The 21,149-nt window shown below is 35.9% G+C and overlaps 1 protein-coding gene across 5 annotated transcripts in view; it reads left to right on the top strand.

The window, feature by feature from the left end:
- Positions 1–2,864: 2,864 nt before the first annotated feature.
- The window catches only part of LOC109083073 (RAB3A interacting protein (rabin3)), a 32,511-nt gene continuing 14,226 nt past the window's right edge, over positions 2,865–21,149 (top strand). For 3 of the 5 annotated variants that reach the window (XM_042744661.1, XM_042744662.1, XM_042744666.1), the window contains exons 1-5: positions 2,865–3,118; positions 8,584–8,688; positions 9,254–9,524; positions 13,082–13,259; positions 20,478–20,573. In XM_042744661.1, coding sequence (XP_042600595.1) covers positions 9,262–9,524; positions 13,082–13,259; positions 20,478–20,573 — 537 coding nt within the window. In that variant the 5' untranslated portion in view covers positions 2,865–3,118; positions 8,584–8,688; positions 9,254–9,261. The remainder of the gene's footprint in view (positions 3,119–8,583; positions 8,689–9,253; positions 9,525–13,081; positions 13,260–20,477; positions 20,574–21,149) is intronic. The other 2 variants (XM_042744665.1, XM_042744667.1) reach the window with 2 other exon arrangements.

Raw genomic sequence — 21,149 nt, forward strand, 5'->3', positions numbered from 1 at the left:
GTTTATGAGAGTTTGTGTGTCAACCCATAGTAGGCTACAATAGATATTCATCATGGCTGGTTCAGACAACAAGGCGATCTATTTGCAAGTGGTGAATATTTACTTAAAAGTCACTAGCATTGGGAGGCGTAGGAGAATTGCAAACCGCTGAAATAGAGAGCTATAAATACGCAAACTAAATGAGAACCAAATGAGACGCAGGTGAACAAAACCAAGAAAACATGAAATAAACAATAGTAGGAAAAAACTGAAACAATGGAATGGAAAACTTCATAAGAGTCTTGTGACACAAAACAGGCAAGACATGGCAATATCAAATTAACTAAAAACCGGTGAGCATAATCAGTAACCAAAGAAAGAAATATAAATGTATGAAAACAAATTAACATTATACATGAGCACAGAAACAATGGAGAAGAGTACAAAAAGAGTGTGGGGCAAACTTGAAAGTAGGGGATTCTTACAAAAATAGAAACGGCAAATGAAGCGTGACACTGATATACACTGATTAACAATCTATACAATTTAAACATAACTAATAAATTCAAATAGAAAACATTAAAATTTTCAATTCAATTAGCCTTAAAACTCTCATTAATAATTTATCAGCTTTGTTTCCACTTCAGCCTCTAACCAGCTGTACAGAAAAAACTCTCTGAAACACATGCAAGACGAATAATAAAATTTTTGCTAAGAGTTTTTTTCTTTCATCTACTTTTTCTTACAGAAGCTTCAAGCATCGTTTTCTCTGACTACTTGATGTTACACGTCAACAATAGTGTAAACATTCATTTAATCTCAAATCATTTACCAACACTTCATTCATGGGTACCACACACATTCATTGTAATGAAGGAATTGTAAATCTGTACACAATCAAGTTTTCTGCCCCGCAATTTTTAAGGATGTCTTGCATCTCTGTAACTCTTAATCTTTGAGTGTCTGTCTGAGACTGACATCTAGTGGAATTTTTATCATATGTGGATTTGACAGACAGATCTGCCGTGAACATGATAAACAGCTGGAAATGTACTGTGTCACTGACCAACAATGCATTTGTGTACAAAATATGAGCATAAAAACCACAACCAAAACCACACAGAGGACAGGTATGAACTTAAAGGGATATAAAAAATAACATTAATAATAATAATAAAAATCTGTTATCATTTATTCACCCTGATGTTGTTCCAATCTCATATGATTTTATTTTAAATGTCACATCAGTTTTTATATCTAATATAGTCCAAAAGTTTCAAGCTCCAAAAAGGACATATAACTCCAGTTGTTTAATCCAAGTCTTGAAGCAGTGGAAAGTCAGTTTAAGTCACTCTCAAATCAAATCATTGATGATCAGCTCATGTGCACAGAGCCCAAATCAAATGGCAGGGGCATCCATCTTCGCTTCTGGAGGGTCAACATCCTGCTGTTTGGTATATGGAAGTACAGTACAGCACATGGTGATGCTTAACATTTACTGTCATTTATTTGTCCTCCAGAAACAGTTTACTCCGTCCTTCTACAGTGTCTCTGACACAATGAGCTTCATCCACACAGTCCAGACCACATTCACACAGCCGCTCTATCCAGAGTTGTGGGTTTATTATGGATTATCAGTGAAACTCTGTGATGTATCCGAATAGATTCTAGAGAGATTCTACCCATACAATTTTAACAGTGAGATTCCATTGTTGCTTATTTTCTCTTCATTACATCAATACTACAGCTGAATTTCTGTCATTAGTTTAGTTTCTATTATTATTATTAAAAGTGCCTTTCAAATAATGAAATGGTCATACACTGGCTTTGTTAGAAAAAAGATTATCCTAGAATAAAACAAGTCATGTATAATTGTGAGCTTGAATAAACCACACACTTTTACTGTAACTGTAAAAACATCTTCAGAGAAGGCTGATATTTGTTCATTGGCTGATCCAAGGAGTGAAATGCATGCAGGGAATAATTTGGAATTAATTTCTCATTTTTGACATAGATGCTGGTTAAATGGTAGCTCAAAATCACCTTTAAAGTAACACGATAAATGCTCACATTGCACTGCAAGTGGAGGCATGACACTAAGTCATTCAGTAGCTAAATGGGTTTTGCATAAGGGATTTAATGTGTAAAAACTACATTTAATTGTTTACTGTGGCAAACAATTAACAGTGCTGAAACTCGTTTTGGAGGGCCAAGATGTCTGGTGAGTGCTAAACTCACTAAACCTTTGTCTGGTGTACAACAGCGCCTCTTAACAGGTTTGTATAACTACCTGAAGGATGACATGCATTTAATATTTCCCTGTTCTTCAGTTTTTGCATTTAGAACAAGGTTTTGATCTGCAAGGCCTCAACATTCAATAAAAAACATGTTATATTGGCAGTAATGTGCAATATAGATGGGATGACCAATCACAAACCAGAAATGTAGCAATTACAGTTAGATTTTAAATGACTCAAACTGTCCCATGCGCGAAGCTGCTATTCAATTGATAATTCTGCTCCTAAATTATTTTATTTTATTTTTGTAACTTTTGTTTTATAGTTTTATGTCTATTAATACCTTAGCGTCTTTATGTTTTCTCAGAGAAACCGATTTAACAGTGCTTGCGTGAGCCGGTCTGAGCCTCCGCCTATGGTGAACGCCTGGCTTCTGAAATATTAATTAGTTACCGTCATGGCCGATAATTAGGCCCTTATTGGATTGGCTGAAAGGGAGGCGTTGGTAGGCGGGTCCTTTCTAGCTGACGAATAAACGAAGGTTAAGACTATCTTATGAATATTAATCAGGTTACGTGCCTGGACGCCCAATGAACGTACCTGAGAAACGTCAGCGTGACCTATTTAATAATCATGAGGGAAACCGTCGCAATAGTAGGATTTGTTTTTTTCAACAGCACAATCATGAAGCGGGATGGTGGCAGCCGGTGGCTCTGTTGTGTCTTTGTCTGGCCCTGGTTACTGTCGTTAACCGAAGACTAATTTATTACGAAAAAAGCATGCGTTGTGAGAGGAAAACTGTGTGATCGTGCAAGCGTTAATGTATTAATATTAATTATATTCGTGTATTTTCTTGAAGAAGGAGCGGGATACATGACAGACACAAAATATCTTCAGGACATGTAAGTGAACTTACATTAGACAGCCATCTTGCGCTTTTAACAACGATTGTTGCTTTTATTTATTGCATCAACCCAAATCGAACGTATTATGTCATTATGTTAATGAGGCTTTGATGCATTATTCATAAGGAGTTTATATCCATGACATGGTGTTGTGGATCACACTTGCTGTGCTCTAATAACAATGTCTTCCTCCTCAGGGTTGTTGAAAGCATAAATATAATAACATGACAGTTTGTTTTCAGGCCTTCATCCACCTTTACATGCAAACATGCACGTATAAAGATAGCAGGTGTATTTTTATAATAATATGGAGTTGGTTCTGGATCCAGCTCTTCTGCTCTGAAAGCTCTATATTACCTTATGACAGTGTGTATGCATTATACTTGCACTACTACTGTAGTGTACTAGCAGTATCTGTTATAGGGAGCTGTTGGGGGAATTTGTCCCGCCCCTTACGGTGTCCTGTCCTAACAATGAGCACTGCGTAGTAAACAGCATGTGGGGGTCGAATGCCTTCAGGTCAGGCTGATACCTGATCCATGTCCTGGTGACAGTGGAGTCATTGTGCACCTGTTACAATCTACTGTAGTGTTATAAGTGTGTCATCTACTTCATCTCCCATAGAAGGCTAAACCAATGTAGCTCAAAGGAGTTAGTTGTTCTAAATGAAAAGTTAGTTCAAGAATACCCAAGATAACACAGCAGATCCTAAGTGTTGTTATTGGTGGAAACCTTAAGACAGATCTGCAGAACCTGTTCCTGGGAGATGTTTCCTTACCAAAGCTAGGCTATTTGTGAGGAAGTTCATGTGCCAGCAGAGAATCAAACATATGTCTTACATTTCATCACAGCTCCGTACTATCCATATTTAATGCAGTTCCCTATTCCCGAGAATCGCTTTGGGAACTCCTCCCCTTCTCACAGCGGTTCTCGCAATGTCTCGTTCCCGCTCTCAGGGAACCAAGGTTACGACAGTAAATGGAGACGTTTTGTGCAAATCTGTCCGTGACAATGCTTGGTGGTCAAAATGCTATGGTCATGGGTTCAATTTCTAGAGAACACGCATGCTGATTAAAATATACCGTGACTGCACTGTAAGTTGCACTGGATAGTGTCTGTCAAATAAGTAAATGTAAACAGTGGCCAGTAGGGGTGCACGATAAATATCGGCCGATAATTTATGCGCATCTCTAGTGGCCAGTATATTGATGGGTTGTGATTGTCAAGTACCCTTTGTCCAACTGTTAACCAGTTTACATAGATTTTTATATTGTATTTGTACTTCGCGTGCTAAGCTTCAACTGTCGGACAGTTTGTACCTTAAGGGGCCATTAGCACAGAATATGGTTTGCACTTTGATTTTTTACATTTTGATTTTCCATCGTTTTCCTGACGTGTTTGACCTTCGTGCTTGTGTTTTGCATCTTTTTTCAGGGTCTGCAGTTTTTTTATTATGATTATTATTATGATTATTATTATTTTATTCCACTGCATCTCACATTTCAAATTCAAAAACCCTGTCTCTGAGAATGGCCCCTGAAGCTGTCTCAGAAAAGGTTGTGTCTCTAAATTCAACTGCATTCCTAAGCTTCTTTAGACACATTCTTGTGCTATTTGATCATTGTGTTATGCTTCCAGCCATTTTTCTTTTTAAGTTAAAGTAGTCCAACTTGTATTTGAACCGTTATGTTCATCCTTTTTTTTGGAATGCAAGAATGTGTCTTTTGTAAACACCAATGCACCAAAATTTGGACCACTAAAAAAAAAAAGGCTGAAAATGTGAATGGAGACCGCAAATTTAATTATTCAGTAACAGAAAAGCATACTGAATGTAAAGAAAGATTTAGATATATTCAGTTGATGCTCACTTGAACTGATGTGTGAAATCTAGACAAATTATGAGCATGTCTTACTGAACACAAGCAATATTAGTATATTATGGTGAAAATTAATACTATATAGTTGTACAGACATAATATTTTGTATGGACATGCTTGTATGAAATCCATTTAAAAGTTTGCGTAAAGTCAGTATTACAAAATGCATATCGTTGGACTGTTTAATTCATTGTGAAGTCATATTATTTGAAGAAAATTATTGTATTTTTTATATTAACGTATAATAGATAATACATGTAATAGATATTACAATTGCTAAATAACTTATTTATTTTTTAAGACCAATTTAAATGTCGCTTTTTTGGTTTCTGCATTTGGTCCAGGGTTTTTGATTTTGTCCAAGTAGTTTCATTTCAGTGCATCACTATTAAACGCCTCTTAATAAAATGAGCCAGATCCAGGATCAAGCCTAATTATACAGTGCTTACACGAAGCCACTGACTATTCTGTTTTTAATATAATGGCACGTCACTGGTTGACGGGACATTGCTATGTGGTATTTAAGCATGTGGTTGCAAGATTGTTGTCTTGGCTCCCTCCATCAATGTAAATTATTGGGATTTTTTTTTTTCAACAGACACCAAACCACATGAACACAGTGACCAACATTAACAATGTGCTGAGCTGCACGCATTAGTTTAGTCTCAGCACTACAAATACTGTCTGCGTCTGTCTTCTGGAGTGATAAACTCCTGTATTGTGCAGTCAGACCTAGGTGATTGTGTTCATATGACTCTGGTTAGTCATATGCCTCCCCATGACAATACATAAACAGACACTGTTAATGTGAACTGTGCATGCTTCACGGTTGCTACATGTGACAGCACCAGAAAAACTGAGGAAAGTCAAGAGAGGGAGGCTACTAACTGACTTTTATCTGATGACTTTGACCACATTTAGCTCATCTCATCAGGGGTCAGATTCACCAAAATCTTAAGAAAAAAGTTAAGAAATTACTTATGGTAAATTCTAAAAAGGCTGTAAGAGGTTTCTAGGTTCAATTCTTGAAAAATAAATAAATAAGAATCATGAAATTCTCAAATATTTTCTTAAGAACATTTTTTTTCTTACTTTTTTCTTGCATTTTTGCAACTGATTCTTCTTGATTGCATCGTATTATTCTATAATTTAATTTATTGTTTAATGTGAAATTTTGTTTATAAATATGTTTAGAAATATAAAATTACATTTAATTAAATATAAAATACATTTAATAAGATTATGAAAAATTCCTCTACAATGGTTAAAAAAGCCCTGCAAATGACTTTAAGGAGTCAAACATTGCCTCATTATGGGAAGGTTCATTTCTTTCATTGACCAGAAGATGCTTCTCTTTTTCTTTTCTTTTTTTATAGGAGCGCATTTGCTTCTAAAAAGAAATGTAAAGCCTTGTTTATACTTTGTCCGTTTGTTGTTTGTTTTTAGTTCACTCCACCAAACCCACACTACAAAAGAATCAAAGAATCATATAAAACCCAGTAAACTTTGAGAATATTTTTTGTGACATTAGAATGAAATATATGGAAATAATGATGTATTCATAAAACTAAATCTTTTTTTCTAATGTCATTTAACATTTTCATTTCATTGACAATTTTATTAAACATGGACCTTTACTTTCATTTAATAGTCTTATTTCTGCTATTGTAGGCTCATTTTGTAAATAACCTGTTAATTTAAATTATAGAAAAGTGCAAACTGGGTGTTCAATGCAAATGTAATTGGCCACATTTACAAAATCAGGCAATTATGTTCACCCATCTATGCAAAAGAAGACAAAAGAGTAAGGTTAATCACTTTCTCAGATTTTGATTGGTGTGAAGTGTTTTAGAAATTGTAAAAAGAATCCAGTCACGTAATTGTGTTTGTTTTTATAATCGATTGCTGTTGTACTCAAGTACTCAAGCCTCCCATAACATCTTACAGAAGTCTGTGATGAAGCCTGTCATTGTCCATGGATCAACATGTGATCCACTCGAGAGGTTATAAACACTCATGCTACAGATAACTAGTGATTTTCCACTGGTGAAAGTAAGAGCTTGTGTAGATAGGCCGGACCACTTCTAGCAGCAGCAGAGCTCAATATTTGATGAGTGAGCAGCTCCAGCCTATCAGATATCTGTTCAGTTTATTACAGTGTTCATGAGTACAATACACACCCAGAGTTTGAATGCTAGTGTCTAGATATATGCTTATGCACATAATGTAATCTAAACTCTGAGCTGATGCATTCATGACGTACATGATTAGTGAAACATTTTGAACATTTTGACAGACTGGACTGAATTGATCTTTCTTATGATCTTAGACCTTTACAACTTTACTGACCTTACATGGAGAAGCATCAATTTCAGGGGGATCACTTCAGCTCGAGGTACCCTCTCGAATGCGAATTGAGTGTACCTCTAGAGGCTCTTTAGAATGAGACCACCCTTGCATCGATAGCCCCCGGTGTTCGGGAGTCACGGGTGGCAAATTTGCGGTCCGGCGCCTACAGATCTAGCGATCCGGGGGGCTACCGATGCATGGAGGGCGGCGGTCAAGAGGGCTCCTCGAGCTGAAGGGATCCCCATATCGGTCGGGCTCTAGTTTTTAAGTGCATCCTTAGATGAACTTCATGAAGTTGACAGCGCATACACAAAGAAGCTCAATTATAAAAGCTTTTTCATTACTGCATTGTAGCGTAGCTTTTAATGTGAATTTTACTAATTCTCTTAAAAAGTTGTACAAAACGCATAGTCATGAAGACCTCTGACATGATCACACATCTAAACTACAGTAACATGCTTTTGTGTTCATTCTGGACTAATTTAATAGTAATTTGTATTAAGTGATTGAAAATTAGTTAGTTCAACCCCAAAATTTGAATTCTTTCATCATTTACTCACCTTCATGTCATTCAAAACCAATAAGACTTTTGCATATCTTTGAAACATAAATGAAGATATTTTAAATGAGATCTCTGTCACTCCACTAAAAGCCAGTTCCTCCAAAATTTCATAAAGTTCATAAAGACATTCTAAAAATAATCCACATGATTGGTTTAGTTTCAGTTCTTTTGAAAAGACACAATCACTGAAAACGATGAACAGTTTTCATTTCTTTTATTCATATACTGTATAAACATTCATCAACTCACATACAAAGAGATCATCAAATAAGGTAAATGGAATTTCCCTTTGTAATAAAAGTTTACACCGAGTTCCTGTTCCTGGGTTAAAAGTGGGGTTTAGAACGACAATAACTAGGGGTTATGCACAGTATGAAAAGCCCTTTCATGAACTTTAGGTGGAATGGACTTTCAGTGGAGAGACAGAAATCTGGTTTTATTAAAAAAAAACTGGTTTCAAAGATGAACAAAATCTTATGGTTTTGAAACAACATGAAGATGAGTAAATGATGAATTAAAATTTTTGGGTGAATTCTTGATCCCTTTAAATGTGACTGTTCAGTGTAATTTACCCTCAGATTTATTTCATTTTGCTTATAATTCTGCTGTTATTTCTGGGCTTGACTCACTGTTCATTCATCTGTGGCTTGAATTCTTGTTTTGTGTGTCTGTAGGTGAAGACAAATCAGAAATCAGACGTGGTTTATGCAGAGAAAAGTTTGTTCTGCTCTTCCTGCTGACTCGTGTTCTTAAGCTTTAAACATTACTTCATCACAATGGTATGTTCACATTTCCCTACAGTCATAGTAATGTGTCCTTATGGGTTATTATTTCTTAATATAATATTTTGCTGATGTCATTCTGTGTAGTGCTTTGTCTAGCAGACATTGAACACAATTATTAAATTGGTAACACTTTACAATAAGGTCTCATTTGTTAAACAACTTATACTAACATTTAGCAATGTATTTTTACAGCATTTATTAACCTTTGTACATGTTATTTAATAAAAAAGTTCACAGTGCATGAACTAATGTTAACAAGCTTTTGACCGTAAAAATGTTTTAGTAAATGTTGAGATTAACATTAACTAATATCAATAAATGGTGTAGAAGTATTTTTAATTTTCAGTTCATGTTGACTTTTATTCAATTTTAGTTTACGTGAAACCTTATTGTAAGGTGTAGCATTATATTAAACACACATAATCATTCAGGGCTAGTTAGCTACTTAGCTAAAAATATATAATTTTGTACATCCTAATCAGATGGTTTTGATCATAGACATTGGATTTTGCTTTTATTTGCTCTAGTAATTGAACTACCCTTTCTATTGTTTGCACAGAGTACTGTATGAAGATATTTGGGGCGATGGCCAGTGAACCACTCGAAGGTTTCCATGAGGTGAACCTGGCGTCACCCACCACCCCAGATCTTCATGGCGTTATCGACCCGAGCCCACCAAAGCACAATGCTCCCCCTAGCACACTGTACCGCACACACTCTCTGACTTCTGGCCAGAATGCACCCAATGCTCTCAGAGCCGACCAGCTGCCCACTCAGCCTGTGTACTCGGCCCCCCGACACCTGGGCACAGAAGACACCCTCAATGGCAGGTAAGACTCCTGGAACATGAGGCAGCAGGTGAACCAGGTGAAACACAGTTTCTACACTAGTTGCCAAGGCATTTTTCAAATATTTCATCGGCTGATACGTTTTCCTGTTTGGCCGGTGTGTTCGAGGTGGAACTTTTATTTTGACGGCGTTGAGAACGGCAGCGCCTGCTAGGATTGGGTATCGTTTGAATATTATCAATTCCGATTCTGCTTATCGATTCCGATTCTTATCGATTCCTAGTTTCGATTTCAATGTGGTTTAAAAAAATGGATTCAAACATTTAGATATCAAACATATTTATCCTGTTTCTGTGTCATATTTATTCTTTTTGCAAAACAGAATTAAAAAAATATATATATATTTTCAGTTCCAACTGAATACCATGAACAAAAATCAGCAGGCTACATAAAAACAGGACTTGATTAAGAGCTGTTCGTGTGCAAAATAGAGCTGCACAATTCTGGATAAATTGGGAAAAAAAATTAATTCATAAATTTCATGTGATGTTTTTATTTATTTATTTTTTAAAGTCGCGATTGTCGCGAATGGAAGTAGCGATTGTGTTTTTTTCTCTACTGTGACGTCTATCCGAGTGAAACGGCATCTGAAATGAGAGGGTGAGACTAGATTTCTCCTTCGGGAATTGATTGGATCGTTGGAAGTTGGGGCGTTGCTAACAAAATGGAGGCAGATCTGAATGCCAGTTTGCAGTTAGTTGTGAGGGGATTTCTCTCCACAGGATTAACTGGCGACACCCTAGCATGAAGATTTTTTTTTTTTTATTGAGGAAGACGAGGACGATCAATGGGACAAAAAATACCTAACAGCGTGCGCGCACGCGCGTGAGAGAGAGAGACTGCCTGAATGACTGAGCGCGTCCGCCATTAGGTTAAGTCATATTCATAAAAAAATAGTTTGCGATGTCCGAAGAGTAATGTTGTGGTAATATCCTAATATCCTTTCAATTTTTAAGGGTAGTGTACTCCCCCATGGCTTGCATCAGCACTGGTCAATGCATTGATTTCTATAAAGTGAAGCATAACCTTCAGTTTTTCCCCCTGTTGTTTGTCCCAGCATTTATCCGTCACGTCACTAGCTCCGCCCCTGTGCCATAGCTTGTGACCGGAAGAGTAGATGAGTCGTTTTGAGGGGGAGGGGAGGTTAACGTTTTTGATTAAAGATTTCTAGGGCACATGAATTTAAAAAAAATAATGAAGTGCATGGATAAATTATTTATAATAAACACTACAGTATTCCTTAAAAAAAAAAAAAAGAATTTTCAATTTGGATTTCATGGTGACTTTAAACAAAACATGTCATTTCTGAATGTATGATTCAATCACTCACTTAAGATTTACTTGTTTCATTATTGGACAAATCAGTGTTTTTGAATGAATGTCTTGAATTAATGATTCAAAGACAAATGCATTTTTAACAGCTCCTTTTCCCCACCTACTGGCATAACGATGTAATCAATAAATCTTTATTTGAAATGTCAAATTACATTAAGGTTGTTTTATTTTTTTTTATTAATATTATTCATTGTTTTTTTTATATCCATATTATAAACTTTTTTCCCGTAGTTGTTTTGTTATTTTTTTGATTTTTACACAGAAATAATGATACTGTGTGTTTGAAAAGACTCTTTGAGGGACGAACAGAGAGTGATGATCACATCGCACACATCAAACAGCTGAATCGTTGTCACTTAGGATAAGATCACGTTGGTGTTTGAATCGTGTTTGCGATCTTTAACGATTTGTTTAATTAAAGTGCTTTGTCAGGTTGGTGGTGACACCTCTCTTTCAATATATTAGCTTATCACATATATTATAGTTAGTTGTTACTTGCTGATCGCAAACATGGTAGCCAAACTCTGTAGCGCTTTGAATAGCGAGGAAGGTCCTGGCAGATCATAGAGTCGGGTCCTCACAGATGGAAAAAAAGAAAAGATGTGCGCACAGGAATCGATAGGTGGAATCTAAATTTTAATTTTACAAAAAGTATCTGATTCCTGATCTTAAGTATCTGGTTCTGGAATTGGAATCGATTTTCGATTCCCAACCCTAGCGCCTGCGCACACAGCGGTCATATTCTCCCTCTTCATTGTTTGCTATCACCATTTAACAGTTCTGTCTAATACGGATAGAATAGATTCTGTCTAGTAATCAAATAGGACTGTTATACTAAGGAATTAAAAGGTATAGAAAAAAGTATTATAACGATTGCTTTTATAGTATTAGTAATAGAGAAGCAAACATTATTATACGTTCTTAATAGTGTTAGTAATAATCTCGTATTTTTAGATCTTAAATGTCTAATCATTTTTTTTGCAGACTCCATTTTTTAGAAATGAAGTAGAAATAATAATCTCGTATTTTTAGAAATGTGTCATTTTTTTTCCTCCAGACAATGGAAGTGAAGAAAGTTAGGTCTTACAGATTTGGAGCAACATGAGTGACGGCCGAGTGAATGCTATATTGAACAAGAGTGACGCCAACACTGTCCCTGTCCCATTTCCTGTCCCACTGTATTTAGCAAAAGCCACAAATACTATCAAAAAATAAGTATTTTGTATTTTGAGAAGATGCCAGCAAAAGCTTATGAGCAATAGTAGATATGTTTGGTTAAAATCTATAGTACTTATCAAAAGCTTGGAAATAAGAATTCTTGAATGTTTTTAATAAAGTCTTTAATGCTCACCAAGGCTGCTATACGTGCTCAAAAAAATAGTAAAAACACTAATATTGTCAAATAATATAAAATTTCTGTTGTATTATATTTTAAAATGAAATTTTTTTTTCCTGTGATGCAAAGCTGAATTTTTTTTAGCATCATTACTCAAGTTTTCAGTGTCACATGATCTTTCGGAAATCATTCTAATATGCTGATTTGCTGCTTAGGAAACATTTATTATTATTATCAATGTCGACAACAGTTGTACTACTTAATATTTATGCAAAAACCATGATATACTACCATTCAAATTAAAACCATTATTAATAACTGAGCACCAATAATAATTGAGCAGCACATCAAATATTACTTTATTACTATATTATATTACTATAATTTCTGAAGGATCATGTGAGACTGAAGACGGGAATAATGAGCTTTACATCACATGAATAAATACAATTTAGAAATATATTCAAATAGACAATATTTATTTCAGTTTGTAGTAATATTTCACAATATTACTGTTTTTCAGATTTTTTGATCAAATAAATGCAGCCTTGGTGAGCATAAGAGACTTAATTAAAAACACTTAAATTATATGTTTCCAAACTTTTGGCGATTACTGTATGTACCTGGATGTTTAATGTGTGATGTTCTGCTGATGGAGTTGAAGTAACCATGAAATCAAAATGGACAACTCTTACTTTTTATGGACAGTTGCATTATTTATTATAAATAAATCAGCAGCATTTCCTTTCTGATGATGTGTGCACTACTGAGAGGGCTGGGCAATAATCCCTCCCCCTCCCCTTAGTTTAAGTAAAAGCTCTTAGACTGAAGAGAAAGTTTCAAAATCAAATTGTGTTTGTCTCCACAGTGCAAATGATCCCGCATCCGCTGTGGATGTGGTGGATGGCAACGTCCCATCCGCTGATGGAGAAGATGTTCTGGGCCTGAGCACAGACAGTCTGTCCTGTCTCAGAAGTCCGTCAGTAATGGAGGTCCGAGAGAAAGGCTATGAGAAGCTAAAGGAGGAGCTTGCCAAAGCACAACGGGTAAGACACTAAAAAAATGTCATTGATACTCACTGATCTACACTTACAATTAATCATTTCGCAGATGTATTCATCCAAAACGAACGAGAAATTATGAACACCACAAACAATGTTTCAGACTCTGAAGAGATTCCTGGAGGACCCCCAACACTGCATATTTTGCATGTCTCCTTTGTCTGACACACCCATTTCAAGTCTGTGAGTCTCTACTAATGAGCAGGTGACCTGAATCAGGTGAGTTTGATTAAGGAGACATGCAAAATTTGCAGTGATGGGGGTCCTCTAGGAATGTGGTCGAGAACCACTGCATTATTTCACATGCCATGTTTGGATAGGACATTTCACAACATAGTCTAAAGTCTAGAGGGCTGGGTTGAAATAACCGATTCTCATTTTGACTAACCAATATCAATTATTAATCCCAGGAATAGACCATTTCGTCTATGCGGTTTTCAGTTGATGTGTGTTGTAGACAAAACTTCACTTAACATTATTTCTGTCATGGCAACTCTCGGATGGATTGGCATGGTAATGTACATGACAATGTTTTTGTTTTTGGTCTTGGTGGAATAGATCTGCTACGCTGCTGCGGCAGAGCAAGTACCGAGACTTCGAGCCCTGCATTTCAGCCCGGGCCCAACGGGCCCTGACTTTTTTACGCCCCTTGGGCCGGGCTTCGGGCCAATTTTCATGTCATAGTTCAGACACAGGGCCGGGCCTCGGGCCTGTTTTAGGCTTATCCTTATTTTTATATTTTAGACATCCATCAATTATGGATGCTAGTGGAAATGACATGAGACCATGCTACCATGACTGTCAAGAGCGACTCGACGTTGTTTATTGTCCCGCCAGCAGCAGTATGGTGCGTGGCATCAGTGCAGCTGAACAGTTCTGCGTTCAAATACATGCAATAGGCATCTCGGGCCATTGCCGAGCTAGGGCCTAAATCTGAGGCCCGTGCAGGGCTCTACCGAGACTTGCTACTGCCAATACATCCACAACATGCTGCTGTGAGCATGTAAGAAATATTGCTGCTGCAAATATAACATACATAAAATAAACCCCACAAAGCAGGAAACATAGAAGGAACAATACAAGCCAAAACAAGAACAAAACACCCCACAACAAGCAGATCTTTCTCCAAGACATATGTGCTGCTGCTCCGAAGAGCCATGTGAACCGCATGTATTACTATCTATGTGTGCCTGGGCTACCACGCCGACCTGCTTAAGGATTCAAAGCATTTATTGTCATATACGCAGTGAGGAAAACAAGTTTCCCTGAGCAATGAAATTCTTACTTTGCTGTCCACAATGAATGCTGTCCACAATGTTTCTTTTTTGTTGAGTAAAAAGTTATTATTATAACATTATTATTATTATTTTAAAACTGCCTTATCAGTGTTATCCGCCTTATCATCAGTTAATTTTAACCTTTTATATTATAGTAGTGTACGAACTGACAGGGTTCCCTTTATACATATCAATATGAATTTTACTGTACTGTACCTGATATACAGGTGCTGGTCATATAATTAGAATATCATCAAAAAGTTGATTTATTTCACTAATTCCTTTCAAAAAGTGAAACTTGTATATTATATTCATTCATTACACACAGACTGATATATTTCAAATGTTATTTCTTTTAATTTTGATGTTTATAACTGACAACTAAGGAAAATCCCAAATTCAGTATCTGAATAATAATATTGTGAAAAGGTTCAATATTGAAGACACCTGGTGCCACACTCTAATCAGTTAATTAACTCAAAACACCTGCAAAGCCTTTAAATGGTCTCTCAGTCTAGTTCTGTAGGCTACACAATCATGGGGAATACTGCTGCATTGACAGTTGTCCAAAAAGACGACAATTGACACCTTGCACAAGGAGGGAGAAACAAAAGGTCATTGCAAAAGAGGCTGGCTGTTCACAGAGCTCTGTGTCCAAGCACATTAATAGAGAGGCGAAGGGAAGGAAAAGATGTGGTAGAAAAAAGTGTACAAGCAATATGGATAACCGCACCCTGGAGAGGATTGTGAAACAAAACCCATTCAAAAATGTGGGGGAGATTCACAAAGAGTGGACTGCAGCTGGAGTCAGTGCTTCAAGAACCACTACACAAAGACGTATGCAAGACATGGGTTTCAGCTGTCGCATTCCTTGTGTCAAGCCAATCTTGAACAACAGACAGCGTCAGAAGCGTCTCGCTTCAAAAAGGACTGGACTGCTGCTGAGTAGTTCAAAGTTATGTGCTCTGGTTAAAGTAAATTTTGCATTTCCTTTGGATATCAGGGTCCCAGAGTCTGAAGGAAGAGAGGAGAGGCACACAATCCACATTTCTTGAGGTCCAGTGTAAAGTTTCCACAGTCAGTGATGGTTTGTGGTGCCATGTCATCCGCTGGTGTTGGTCCACTGCGTTTTCTGAGGTCCAAGGTCAACACAGCCATAAACCAAGAAGTTTTAGAGCACTTCATGCTTCCTGCTGCTGACCAACTTTATGGAGATGCAGATTTCATTTTCCAACAGGACTTGGCACCTGCACACAGTGCCAAAGCTTCCAGTACCTGGTTTAAGGACCATGGTATCCCTGTTCTTAATTGGCCAGCAAACACGCCTGACCTTAACCCCATAGAAAATCTATGGGGTATTGTGAAGAGGAAGATGCGATATGCCAGACCCAACAATGCAGAATAGCTGAAGGCCACTATCAGAGCAACCTGGGCTCTCATAACACCTGAGCAGTGCCACAAACTGATCGACTCCATGCCACGCCGCATTGCTGCAGTAATTCAGGCAAAAGGAGCCCCAACTAATTATTGAGTGCTGTACATGCTCATACTTTTCATTTTTATACTTTTTAGTTGGCCGAGATTTCTAAAAATCCTTTCTTTGTATTGGTCTTAAGTTATATTCTAATTTTCTGAGATACTGAATTTGGGATTTTCCTTAGTTGTCAGTTATAATCATCAAAATTAAATGAAATAAACATTTGAAATATATCAGTCTGTGTGTAATGAATGAATATAACATACAAGTTTCACTTTTTGAATGGAATTAATGAAATAAATACATTTTTTGATGATATTCTAATTATATGACCAGCACCTGTATGTATCCAAATGAATCAATGGAATGGAATCAAGTTTGGAAATGAATCAGATCGCAAGCTTGTGAAATCAAACAGAATAGTGAAATTTATGTCAGTACCCAGCCCTACAAATTTCTGCACAAAACAAGTAAAAAAACACAGTATTATATTATTGAAAATCTACTTCCTCTCAAAGCTTATTGCTTTGTTTATTGCAAAGCTGGAGTCTTATTGACTGACAGCAGCTCAGTATACTATAGTCAGTGAGCAAAGGTTAACATCAGTACACCATGAGTAACTATGTTGACTAGACTGCTGCAGTGACACTTCTGAAGAATTCATTGACATTGAATTAGTTTGTGGCAAAGTCACAATGAAATATTGAAGTGTCCATTATATTTTTAGTGCCCATCAATGTTATTTTTTAGCACATATTATTAATTTCTGTAATTTTAAATGAATCTCTTCTGATGAGATGACAGCCCTAGATGACAGTGTGTGTGTGGTTGTGTGTGTGTGTGTATATATATATATATATATATATATAGTATGATATATATATATATATATATATATATATATATATATATAGACGTTGTTTTATGTCAATTTAATGCTGTGATATCATCCATTTCAGATAGTTCTGCCCCTAAATGGAATGTAATACAAAGGCTGGTCTGGTTCTATCAGTCAGACAGAATTTTCCTGTCTAAGTGGACGTTTCTGGGCCAGAATAAGCCGCAGAGTAGACCAGGCTTCATGCCGATAGTCCAAAGTGGACATGATGAAGTGAGGAACTGCTTGACATCTGTCCTTTTCCTTTATGGAAATATCATGTCATAACATCGGCTTTTCTAAAATATTTTGACATGATCTAAAAATAGCAGTTCGACACAGCCACAAAGAGCTGTTTCTTGAAGCAAAGTATTTGTTCGACAAATGCTGAACAGGTTTGTTTAAAGAATGGTTGCTAATTATAAACACCCTAGTCTTCTACCAAAAATAGTGAATTGGTGCATTTGAAAAGGATTGTATTTTACATCTTACTATTTTGATAAAGGACAGCTCATATGTTGGAGTTGTGATGTAAATGTTAAGTATTGAAGATGAGCTCCATTGAAAGTGACAGTGACGTGACATACATGGTGACCCATACTCAGAATTCTTGCTCTGCATTTAACCCATCCAAAGTGCACATACACACTGTGAACACACACCTGGAGCAGTGGGCAGTCATTTATGCTGCGGCGCCCAGGGAGCAGTTGGGGGTTTGTGGTATTGCCAGCCCAAAACTCGAACCCACAACCTTAGGGTTAGGATTCAAACACTCTAACCATTAGGCCATGACTTACTCACATTTGTGGTTTAGTTGTCTGTTCCACTCAGTCACAGTCTGATTCATTTTGAACACACAAAAACAACCTTCAACAGGTTTTGCATAAGAAAAAAGTGTAACTGAATAATTGAAAGATCAGATAAACACCACACATCACCTCTGTCTCTCGAAACGTGTGCACAATGCAGAGTCCAGTTGTAGTGTACATGATGGGTGAAGTTTATTAGTTTGAGTTCGTAACACTGGACTGGAATGTTTTCAGTCAGACTCAATGTTTACATGACATTTTAAATGAGCAAATTAATGGAAGTAGCAACAGATTTTTTCTTCCATGATGCAATATACATTTGAGTTAATCTGGTAATCCAAAAAAAAAAAAAAAAAAAAAAAAAAAAAAAATATATATATATATATATATATATATATATATATATATATATATATATATATATATATATATATATATATATAGGACAGGTTAGTTCATCAGTTGTTGATTGGATAGAGGCACATCTGAATGTTAGTTTATGAAAGCTTAGTGATGTGCACTAAAAAATAGATATGGTGATTTTTATTTCATGCCAACATGAAATAGGTGAATTGTTGTCTGAGTAAACTGAACTTTTAAAGTGCATGAAATTGCTCTGATTATTTTTTGTTTTTATTCATAAAAGCCAGTAGTAAAACTCTTATCCTGTTGACACATGGCCAGCTGTTGAGAAAATGTGCTCTGCTAGCACAGGATCACATAGATATCAGTCTGATATGAGTTCCTCATAGTGATTGAGAGATGACAGTCAAAGCGATGCCACACTTGGTTGAGTCTGACACAATCCGTAACATCTCAACACCTCAGTGTAACCTAAAGCTGCCAGTACAAGATGCAAAGAAAAATGAAAGTCGCATAATACTGACCAACAAAGAGTTAACAGCAGGGGGCATGTCTGTCACCCTCAAGGGGCGTGTCTGTGTTTGCTTCACTTCAGTGTTAGGATGTAGTGTTTCAAGCCAGACTACTATGAAAACACACTGGTGTCTTTGATCCCAGAGTCTGGAGGGCCACTTTCCTACAGGATTAATGAATCGAATACATAATTTAAAACGTTTGGGGTTGTTAAATTTATTTTTTAAATGTTTTTGAAAGTCTCTTATGCTCAGCAAAACTGCAAATAATTGATCGAACAAAGAGTAATATTGTCAAATATTACTACAATTTCAAGCAGCTGTTTTCTATTTTAAAGGGAACATCGGATGCCCATTTTCCACAAGTTGGTATGATTCTTTAGGGTCTTCATGAAATGTCTACAACATACTTTGGTTAAAAAACCTCAGTGTTCATATAAAACAACACCCTTTTTTCCTTGTCAAAAACAGCTCTGTTCACAGCGACCCGTAGCAGTGCATGTCTCTTTAAATGCTAATGAGCTACTGTTCACCCCACCCCTCTCTTCTGTGGCGATTTGCAAGTAATCATAAAAAAATATAAAGTGTAAGATTTACTTCATCTGGAGGTGCAGCTGGATTATGATCCATCCTTGAGTTTTAACTTTTTAGCAAAACCTGCCTTGAATTGTCCCTCGTTCAGAAAGCAGTCTGGAGTAAAATTATTTACACAGACACAAATTAATTTAGGTTTATTTATTGCCACATTACCATCAAAAACAAATCTAACCACTGCATCCTCAGTGGCTCTGATGTCGGGGAGAAAATGAAGACTCTTGTTAACTACAAAACACCTGCATTGCTTGTAAGATGTTGTTGTCGCTACAGTTGCTGGAGTGCTGAGTAAATTGCGGACAGTGTACAACTGGCAGAGGGGGGAAATATGCTAATACGGGACAGTCCGTCAGGGTGGGGCCTGAGCAATACGACGTCATACTAAACAGAAAATCAAAACGACTTGATAATTGAGACTGTTTAGGTTTTTTGGGGATTACAAAAAAAGGAGTGAATGGATTTTATCATTGTAGGGTGGTCATATTCACACACTGCTAAGACATTTACGTGCAAACACCATGTAAAAGTGAATTTTGCATCTGATGTCCCATTTAATCTATTAGTAATGGCTCTTATTATTATGTTATCTTGTTATTATGAATGTGTAGAAAACAGTTGTTGCTGATTAATACCCCCCCCCATTTTTTTTCTTCAGTTAACTGCTTGAATAAAAAGCAGTATTTATATGAAAAAGAAATCTGTTCTGTAATATTTTGAATGTCTTTGTTGTAACGTTTGATTAATTTAATGCATTCTTGTGGAATAAAAGATTTCTAGCTAAATAAAATGTTTTCAAATAAAGAAAACATACATACATACTGACCCCAGATGCTATGTTAAACCCAAGCATATATTAATGTAAGACATGTCCTAGCAGCAATTTTGTTTTAGTATTATTTTTTTTTTAGTATATATATATATATATATATATATATATATTTTTTTTTTATCTAATATTAATATTTTATTTTATTTTAGCTGTATTTCAGATATCAATTTTCTCTAATAAGTTTAGCTAACAATAATAACTGCCTAGCACGTAGCAAACATTTACATGCTTTTCCACAGGTTTGAATCCAGACTGCATCTGCCCAAAAAGAACCTGTACATTTACTGTATACCAACAGTATTTTATTTTATGTTTTCTTGTAAAACAATACTGTAGTGTGTGTTGTATCATTCACCCTTTTACATTGATATCATGGGCAAAAAGAAAGAATGAGCCATACATTCCCTATTTTTCTGTTCTGTTTTATCATTTGTGTATTCTGTTCATGTCATTGCATGTGTCTGAGAGCTTAAGTTAAAAGACGAGGAGTGTGAGAGGCTTTCTAAAGTGAGAGACCAGCTGGGGCAGGAGCTGGAGGAACTCACTGCTAGCCTTTTTGAGGTTTGTTTGGTTTCTTCTGCCAAAAGACAGAGCAGATCTGTGTGTGTTTGGAAGCACTTGATCGTCTGGAGTTACTCTGAATACTCAGCACTGTGATGGGTCAACTCAAATAGACAAATAATTCAATATAGAACTAAAACAGTTTTTGATTGCACTGTCCACATATATATATATATATATTATATATATATATATATATATATATATATATATATATATATATATATATATATATATATATATATTAAAGTAATATTATGAAAGTACAGTGATATCATGAAATATTATTGCAATTTAAATTGAAAGGTTTTATTTTAATATATTGTAAAATATAATTTATTCCTGTGATGGCTAGGCTGAATTTTCTTCAGTGTCACATTATGCTTTAGAAATCATTCTAATTTGCTGATTTTCTGCTCAAGAAGCATTTCATATTTTTTATCAGTATTGAAAACAGTTGTAGTAAAAGCATGATTGATTTGAAATATAAATCTTTTATAGTATATAGACTTTTATAAAAGTATTAATTATTTTCAAAAATAAAATCTTGCTGATCTTACCACATTTTTTTGATAA

This window comes from Cyprinus carpio, chromosome A4 (genome assembly GCF_018340385.1).
Source record: "Cyprinus carpio isolate SPL01 chromosome A4, ASM1834038v1, whole genome shotgun sequence".
In the NCBI taxonomy this organism is placed as follows: domain Eukaryota; kingdom Metazoa; phylum Chordata; class Actinopteri; order Cypriniformes; family Cyprinidae; genus Cyprinus; species Cyprinus carpio.